Here is a 9,567-nt window from a genome sequence, read left to right on the forward strand (position 1 = left end):
TAATGTTCCACTTATTAATTCTACCTTCTATGGTAGTTTTGAGTTAGTGGTACTTTTTATTTTACAGGACCATATTTTCCTCCTTATTTTTGAGACATGCTCCTACTGTATAGCTTGGCTGGCCTGGAACTCACTGTGTAGATGAAGCTGATCTTCATAATGATTTGCCTGCCTTCTGTCTCCAGATAATGGGTGTGCCACCTTCCCTAACAGGGCACAATACTTCTTACAGATCTTCTGTCCACAAGATCCCCTCCTCTTACTTCTCTCTCTCTCTCTCTCTCTCTCTCCTTTTGTTTTCTTTTTCTTTCATTCTCTAAAGATTTATTTTAATGATGAACGTGTATCTTTGTATATATTTATGTACCTTTGAGTAGATATATTTGCCTGTGTATGAGACATTCTTTACTTCATAAGCACCCTTGTGGTTTGTTGTGGAACACAGCTAAGTTACTTAGGAACGGATTCTTTTAAGGATTATTTTTTAATTCATTAGGTTAGATTGTTGCAGCCATTAGTCTTGGGATAAATATGCTTCCATGCAAAGGTAAGATGTTTTTAAAGCACCTATCTTGGGGTTTCTATGGCTGGGATGAAATACCATGATCAAAAAGCAAGTTGGGGGTGAAAGGGATTATTTGGCTTACATTTTCACATCACTGTGCATCATCAAAGAAAGTAAGGACAGAAACTCAAGCAGAGCAGGAGCCTGAAGGCAGGAGCTAATATGAGGCCATGACGAGGTGCTGCTTGCTTCCCATAGCTTGCTCAGCCCGCTTTCTCAGCCACCCCAGGGATGGGCCCATCCACAGTGGCTTGACCCTTCCCATATTGATCACTAATTAAGAAAAGCTGAATATATAGAGGCTTATATATTCAGCTGAATATTATAGAGGCATTTTCTCAGCTGAGGTTACCTCCTCTCTGATGACTCTAGTTTGTGTCAAGTTGACATCAGACTAGCCAGCACAGTACCCTACTTATAGCCTAATGGGTTACAAATTTTCCATTCTGCCTGGTAAGGACAGGTCATTTCCCTGGCTTGCGGTGAGCAACGAACACTAGTCCCTCTCGTTATCCAGATGTTTCCCCCTCACTCTAGTTGTAGTTTTCTCAAGGAATGTGTTTGGCAGTGCTGTCCTCAACAACAGGAGTTATCTTCACCTCAGAAAACTTGGCTCACAGTAGGCACTTTTAAAATATTTACTCAATGCTTATTGTTAGCTCCTTGTTGACAAGTAAGACAGGTTTGGGGACATTCGGCTTTTCTTTTCACTACTGGGTTAATTCTAACCTTCAAAATGGTATTCAGGTGAACATCTCTTCTCAGACTGTGTGAGTTGGGGTTAAGCTGTTTACAAATACCCATACTTGGCCTGAGCTCTGAAGCCAATGTTGCCTTAGCTAGCAATGCTCAGAAGATTCTGAGGGACCCTGAGGGTAAGAGGGAGGGCATTTTCCAAGAGGTGTGCAGGGATGAATTTAACACTCATTGTTCACTTTTGCCTGTTTTATCTATTATGAGACAAAAAAGATTCACGGGGAAGAAGTGACTGGTACAAATATTTAAAAGAATATGCACTCCAGTCATTTGTCCAAGAGGCAGCTACCCATGAAGACCTTTTCTCCTTCAGAGGGTGTCCATACCAGATAAAAGGAAGTGTGGCCCATGGGATGTTGGCTTGAGTGGCAGTAAAGATGTAAAAAATCATGATTTGATGTCCCTTAGAAAAGTACGCATGAAAATTGCTTAACCAAATTTCAAATACCATTTATAAGAAATGAACTTGAGAAATATTTTATTCAGAAATGTATTCGTTACAAAGCAACATGTATATTTTCAAAAGTGCTCACAAAATAAATTAGAAATTCATTATGTACAACTTTAAATACGTATCTTGTAGCTGTGCAAGGCACTTGCAGATCTGCTTGTGCATCCTGCTGTGGTGGTCTGATCCCTTTTACAGCTGGATTTACAATATGATCATAGCAGTTTCAGATTCCACAAGCTTCTTTCAGACCGCTTCATCATGGCAGTGACTGCCTGAACACTTTCCTTCATCATTTTCTTCTTTAGTAAAATCTTAGCATAGTAATGTTAGAAGAATCATTACAGGTAGAAAAATTCTTGCCTTTTAAATGGAGTTTAGATGCTGTCATTGGTTTCAACATTTTTCTACTTTCAATTCCCTTCTTCAGGGGAGGTGAGAAAGACTGCTCCGAAGCCGGTCATTAACAGTACAGATATTTCCATTAAAGGGGTAATGCTCATTTCCCATTTTAAAGCATCTAAACTAAACAACAGCGATATGCCAAAAAATAAGTTAAGAATCCCTTTTGTAATTAAAGAATAAACATTAGTGTTCTTTTAAATGTGACACCCTTAGTATTATATATACTAAAAGCAAGATATATATCTTCGTAGTGTAAACTGGAAGTTAATTTTGTCATGGAGATTGATTGAAGGACAGCCACAATCCTAGAATTTGTGAGGTTTGATTCAGGCAGACGATTTTGACTTCTTGTGTCATTTCCTGAGTACTGTTTCTCTGTGGAATAGGAGGGAATAGTCAACATTAGGTTTTTTTCCCCCATCTATATCAACTGGCTGAGTGGCAGCTTATTATGCTTCTGTTCATTTCCCTTTCCCAAGAAATTCCCCAAATACTTGGTCACTGTATGATTGCATGTGCCTCTCCAGAGGAGAGCCCTGCCTCTGGAAGCACCTCCTCCATAAAGCCTCTGCTAAGGCTCAGTCAGACAGTTCCTTCTGAAACTCTGCAAGGACTTCAAAGTAGGTGTCATTTCACTTGGCTCTCACTGCTATTGCATCATGGGTATTCCCCATAACACTGAGTGCAGCGTTTTCTACATCAGAAACATTGGATGTCTATTGCATAATTAAATTAAAGAATGAAATTACAGTTTCATGATCTCGTTGATAAGTTCCCAGAGGCACAAGCTGTCTTTCTTGCCTCAGTACGTATCATTCAACAAACTCAGTCCGTTCTTTGAAAGTAAAGTTTCCTGGCTCACACGTTCACCATGCTACTCTGAAGAGGATTCTGGTACACTTCTTCAAAGGAACCCCCCAGGCATAGAACTTCCCAAGTTAAGCAGTAATCTTCCAGTCCCCTCCAGCTTCATCTTTGGGCCGGGAAGGTGTAAGATAAATTCCTCCAGATTCTCCCCGTTTCACACAAAGTCTACAAGTTTAATCATCTGTCTCCTGGGCCCTGGTTACAGTGATACGTTATATTGTGCCTATCTGCAGATTTGTTAGGGTCTCCATGAAAAGAAGGCAGAGAGTCCAGCTGGTTTCTCATATGGCTGCCTACTACTGCTTTTCTCCTGCAAGCTCAGCCCAAATGACTTCATTTACAGCCTGACTGAACTCTAGGAAGCTCCAAAACACGACAGTCTTATCTACATTTGCATAGAAATAAGACAAAGTTCACTAAGGTAACACGTTTACACGTGTATCTACATATACTTATATGCATGCACACATAAACATATGTCTGTTTTTTTAAGCATGTCATAAGGAAGACAAATATTCTACTTCACTTGCCAAGTGAAATAGATGTTAAGTATTGTGTGCCAGGCACGGCTCCAAGTGCTTTCAAGTGTGGTGACTCATTTGACTCCCACAATAGCCCTGCCTAGGATGCCACACTGTCGTCTTATTTTTACCTAAGCACTAAGTACTTTATCTAAATCTCCGCAGTTATAGGACTAGTGCTCAAAGTCAGGCACTCTGGAGTTAGTACTTTCAATTCTTCACTTATTCATGTCTAACTGTGTACACAGATGCCTTATGAAAAGAGATTGCTTTTCCATCCACACAAACAGTGAGGTGGAATAGGAGTGAGATGCATGTGAAAGTTAAGGAAAAGCACACTACTATAAAGTGATGTTTACACAGCCAATGAACAGTGAGCATTTAAGGGGCATCAAACCCAGGAATTTTGGAGGTCTGGTTTGTGTGTCTTGGAATTTAGTCTTTTGAACTTTCGTGTTTCAGGAGCTAGGAGGACAATCTGGTAACATAGAAGGCTCACTGATCACACCTTGAAACACTGACTCAGATTTACAATCAAAACTCAGACTAAAAACAACAAAAGTGTAGAACTCTGAAGGTAGATTGTGTTTGGGTGACTTAGTCAAGGTTAGCTCGACTGACTGACAACCACAACCTGGCTCATTTGCTCCTGAACCAATAAGATCAAACCAAACCAAACCAAACCAAAACAAAAACAACACTGCACTTAAAGCCCTAGCTTTATTTAGGGCTTCTTTCTCCCCACTCATTCATTGCAAAGGCAGGCATTTGATGCTTTGGGCTTACCTCAGTTTCAGAGTAGCCTGGGCAGTGGTGAATGAGGGCCTCTTTCGTTTTCAAGGCGAATGCTTTCTCGGGGAGTGATGGGCAGCCAGGGATAGGATTGAGAGTATGGTATTCGATTTTCAGAAGACAATCTGGCTGCTCACAAGCGGCAGAGTTCAGGGAGCAAAAAAAAATACGCCAGAAATTAAAAATGGAATGAAACGGGCAGGGAGAGGATGGGGATAGGAGGGAAGGACACCAGGAAGGTGTCTGGAGTCAGAATCCAGAGTCCGGGTGAGAAGAGGATCAACCCACAGGAGGGAGGTGCCTGGCAAGAGTAGCCGAGAGCGCCTACTGGAAGGGCTTCCACCCATGCTAGCTCCGCCCTTCCTTTGAGGTGGTTGTGAAGAACCAGTGCTGACAGCAGATGCCCCGGGACCCAGGGAAGTGGTGTTTCGACTTCGTTCCTCCAGGTTTCCCATCGGTCTTTCTTCCTCGGGCAGAAGGGGATGCCTACTGCAAGTTGCTCCGCAGAGACTTTCTCCTAAACTGGAGAAGTGGCGTCCTAGACTGAGCAGCCCAGATGCTTTCTTTCGGCTTAGCAGCCGGCACATTTTGGAGCTCAGCTGCCGCCTGGGGCTCTTCTCCAGCTCCCTTCCCGGATGCGGACCACCCCAGGGAAAACTAGCGCTATTGAGCTTTTTACTCACCTTGATGTCACAGTCCTCCATTTGGTCGAACTTGGTCACGATCTGGAAGAAAGCAAATTAGGATAAAGATCTGAGTCGGAGGGAAAATCATCCCTCAGCCCTTTGCTTCCAGGGTTCTCTGAGTAGTTTAGGTTCCACCGAGTGATTTTGACCCTATATGATGGACAAGGTGGTGAAACATTCAGTTTTCTGCTTTTTCTAGGTTCTCAGAGGGAAGCCTAGCCCCACTCAAGCAGGGATCCCTGCACCTGGAACTTAAAACCCACTTGCAGCAAAGAACTATTCTTTGGATGTCTATATCTGCTTTATAGTCATTCATATCTGCCTCTCTCTCACATTGTACCTAATAATGTGCATTTTCAAAGAAATAGTTACTATTATATATTTTTTAAAATTAAAGTCTGCCATGTCTCATAACAGTATTCTGAAATATCTAGAACACTAGAAGGCTATGAAACACAGCTCCATGTCTTAACTGCCCTGCTCCTGAGTTCTTATTTTACAAGGATTTCCATTCTGTAGCAAGGAGTAGACCAATATCCATATCCATTTCCAGCCTCTTCTTGCTTTGTAAAAGCCATGTGGATACACATTTTACATGCCAAGGTATTTAAAGTGCCACATCTAAGAAAGTTTGGGGATAGTTTTTTCCAAATTATTTCCCTTTCTTACAGAGTTGAATTGGGCTTTGTATGATATTTGTCCCTACTTTTTTTCATGAGAATAGGAACATATATATATATATATATATATATATATATATATATATATATATATATCTCAAAATGTCTTTTCACTTACCTCATTCAAATCTCCAACCAGGTCATGAAAAATTGTTGCACGATATATTTCCAGAATCTCCTCGAAGTTACAGTTAGAAAAGTTGTAAGTTAGCACCAGCCGTACCACTTGTAAGATGAAGAGGTACCTGAAAAGAACTAGAAAGACACACAGTAAGAAAATGTTCACTGAAACATAGTCCCAACTCTATTTTGTGTAGAACTGTCCCTCCAAGCATGGAGAGCCTCCAGATGTGCAAGGACTGTGCTCAGGTGTCAGCCCTCAGCTCCCTTCCTAGTCCCTCCCTGAACAGCCCATATTCACCCATGCTGTTGCCTGAGCTTGGAGTCTCCCTGATGCTCCAGTGTTCTCTGCCTCCATATATATAACACCTAAACGCCTACGGGCTCTTTTCTTCTAGGCCAATGATTTTCTTTGATGTCATTCTTTCTTTATAGAAATCTAAATTGATGATGTAAAAGAAAAGAAATAAGGCTAGCCAAATCTATGTAATTTTAACATTAGCAATATCACCAGGAATTTCCCTCACCCCTCTCTCTCTCTCTCTCTCTCTCTCTCTCTCTCTCTCTCTCTCTCTCTCTCTTTCTTTCTGTTGCTACATGTTTAGATATGCTTTTAGAGATGGATACCCAGTCATCATTTTGACATCTTTCTCCTACTGGGCAGTTTCTATGACTGATCTTTTCTGCTTGGGAAAAACACCTTCTAACACCTGCAGTCGCTCTAGGGGTTTGCTACTGATGCTGTTCCATCTTGCACACCCTGACCATCTCCTTTATCCAGTTTGAACTGGCACTTTCTCTCTTCATGGCTACCAAGAAACTCAGTGTTCCTGTATGACAGATTTTGTAGAATGAGTGGAGCCTTGAGGTAAAGTAACTTTTACTGAAGGCATTACACTGGAATGGGGCAGTTGTATCCAGAATATTGAGAACAGGAACAAGGAAAAATTGAAATATATGAGACAAGGTCCAATTAATCTCATCTTCAAAAACTCAGAATCAGGGTGAGTGTCTAAGCTTGATAAAGAAAAGTGGTGGTGGTGATGGTGGTAATGGTGGTGGTGATGGTGGTGGAGGTGGTGATGGTGGTGGTGATAGTATGGTAGTGGTGGGTGTATGAAGGGGCACTTCATGGATTCAAGACTCTTCTATCCAATTCTAAACATTATTAACATTTTTAAAACCATAAAGTCAAGCATCCAGCCTCCCTCAAAACTCATTATCTAGGTCTTGGTGGAGTGAAGATGCCCTACCAGAGGTAGTGGGGGCTGGTAAGGTGCATGGTGCTGTTGCAGGTATAAGCTACTGGAGACCTGTCCAGCATGCTCTCCTCCTGGAGGAGGAACAGCTTCTGACCTGTTAAACTGCGTCATCTCAGACTCTCAGCCAGGAAAACTTTGGGTGGCCCCAGGCGTACATCCCAGTGGCACCAATGTCAGGGATGGAGGAAGGAGCTAGATGACGGGTCCAGATTTGTACTTTAAACCCTTGTAGATCCAGCAAAGGGAGTCCAAGACAAGAACAGCCAAATGAGTCGGGGAGAGCGTCTGAGAGGATGTCTCACAGCTTTGAGACTGGAGCAGCGCCAGTACCGGGAGCAGGGAAGAAAGACCAACAGGACCCAGCTGTTGCGATGAACCCCTACTCTCCTGGAGCTCAGCCAGCTGCCCCAGGCCCTCCTGACACCCAGTTCACCCCCCACTCTTTTACATGTCAAAGCCTGAATCAATCTTGTCTTTGGGAAGTTCCTAGGAGTCATTGCTCAGAGCAATGATGTTGGGTGCTCCACGTGAGTCCCTGAAAATGTCACAGACCATGCTGAGCCAGAGAAGGAGCACTGGGATTGGTAAACGATTCCATTCGGGAAACACACAGACTGAAGTCAGAGGTGAACTTTTCCCAGAAGGCCTTCAACAGCTGGAGCAGTACAGCTGGACTCTGGCATTAGGGTGAGGAATAAAAGATTGTAGTGGCAGCGGCAGGGGGCTCAGAAAGCTTCTGCTTCACTGATGACTTTAAAGACGGACTTTTCTAGAGCCCTGCAAGTTTTAAATTCAAGTTATGATACCATGTCTGGGTCTTGGCATCATCCCATCACTAATTCTTACAGTGATATGGGAAGATGCCAAAGCCTGATTCATCTGGTGTGACATCAGACATGATTCTGATCAGCAGCTAGCTATTGCACAGGCAGAAGCCATCTAGAGATCCAGATGTGGTCACTGAGTTGGGATAGTTCCAAGGGACAAAGGAAAGGAAATGGTGGCTGATTTTGCCACCTTCACTCACTTGCCTTCCCCTGTAGGGAGCCTACTTCTTTACTGGCAAGCGTGTGGTCTTTAAGGTCACTTCAAGTATATTGCTTCTCTGCCTGGAACTTTTGGGTAGATTTGTTTGCTGCAGTGGCCAGGAATAATTGCTGATGGGGGCAAGAATGTTGGACGGCAACCTGTTTTTCCCAGTAAAGTTGGCTTGATACCCATGGGGGTGCACCCAGCCTACCTGACATTTTTGGGTTCTCCTTTAAAGCATACACACACAATCTATGTACGTGTAGGTAGATCTGAGGCAGGCAGGGCGCCTCCTTCAGGGATTTCTTTTTTTGTACATGAGTTATTTTTATTTTTTATTTTTTTTAATTTTATTTTTTTTATAATTTATTTATTTTCAGGGATTTTTTTTAGAAGGCATCTCTTTGCCAAGCACATCACCTATATATCCCCATGACATCCAGCTTCCTTACTGGTTATGATGTGACATCTTAGGTCATTTCAATTATATTGACTTTTCCCCCTCAAAACATTTTGGTAGACTCAGTTACTTTGAGATTTTCACTCATCACTCCCATGTTGACTTCAAGCCTTCTTTCTAACCTTGTCTCCTTTATTTACCCAGGCTTCCCTCCAACAGTATTCTAAGGTAATACACTCTGAAATTTTCCTGAACTTGTCTCTTCCAAACCTTGTTAAGGGATTCTGATCACAGAGATGTAGAAACCAAGGCTTCTTTAGGAAAGACAACTTTTAAATGTGCTAGCACAGACTGGGGTTCAAATGAATTGAATCCTGAGCCCAGTAACACAGAACCCTTTTAGGATTTTTGCATCTTTGTCTCCCCTATGTGGAACCTTCTTATGTCACTGGTTATACTAAAGCAAGTGTGGGATTCTAATATGAAGGAAGGAGAAGGAAGTGTCTTTAGTAGAGCTGTAGTGGAGTGTCATGCATATTCCAGGGTAGGGGGAACTACAGGAGAGATGCCACATTCCCTCAGGGGATCAGCCTGTGTAGCCTGTTCATTTTTTCCTTTGATTTGCAGGACTCCTACCACACTCTCGCCTTCTCAGATATTGGTTTGAGTTGTGCAGTGCTTGCCCCATTTGTACAGTGCTCATTCTAGCTGTACAGTGCTCGCCCCACTTGTACAGTGCTTATACTATCTGTACAGTGCTTACTCTATCTGTACAGTGCTTGCCCCATTTGTACAGTGCTCACCCTATCTGTGCAGTGCTCATCCTATCTGTGCAATGTTCACACTATCTGTGCAGTGCTCACCCTATGTGTACAGTGCTCGTCCTATTTTACATTTCTCCCACTTCTGTTTCATCCTACTACCTTTGAAGCTGTATTTATTTTGGGTTTCTCTTTAATGGTGTTCAATTACATCATATTTACTTCTCTTCTCCTCTCCTCTCCTCTCCTCTCCTCTCCTCTCCTCTCCTCTCCTC

General features: G+C 42.6%; 1 protein-coding gene across 1 annotated transcript; it reads right to left on the reverse strand.

Moving 5' to 3' along the window:
- Positions 1-2,447: 2,447 nt before the first annotated feature.
- On the reverse strand, positions 2,448-8,000 carry Tslp (thymic stromal lymphopoietin). Its single transcript, XM_028762710.1, has 5 exons — positions 7,949-8,000; positions 5,839-5,975; positions 5,038-5,079; positions 4,349-4,483; positions 2,448-2,549 (listed from the first exon to the last, which is right to left on the reverse strand). The coding sequence occupies exons 1-5, from the start codon at positions 7,998-8,000 to the stop codon at positions 2,448-2,450; spliced, it is 468 nt and encodes a 155-aa protein (XP_028618543.1).
- Positions 8,001-9,567: the final 1,567 nt, after the last annotated feature.

The sequence above is a fragment of the Grammomys surdaster genome, unplaced genomic scaffold (assembly GCF_004785775.1).
Source record: "Grammomys surdaster isolate TR1022 unplaced genomic scaffold, NIH_TR_1.0 135, whole genome shotgun sequence".
Taxonomy (NCBI): domain Eukaryota; kingdom Metazoa; phylum Chordata; class Mammalia; order Rodentia; family Muridae; genus Grammomys; species Grammomys surdaster.

Coding starts and splice junctions, on each gene's coding strand:
- Tslp (XM_028762710.1), bottom strand. CDS start 8,000: ATGTCTGATGTCACACCAGATGAATCAGGCTTTGGCATCTTCCCATAT. Junction 4,484..5,037: donor TGGAGGACTGTGACATCAAG/GTGAGTAAAAAG, acceptor GCTTGTGAGCAG/CCAGATTGTCTTCTGAAAAT. Junction 2,550..4,348: donor CAGGCTACTCTGAAACTGAG/GTAAGCCCAAAG, acceptor CCTATTCCACAG/AGAAACAGTACTCAGGAAAT.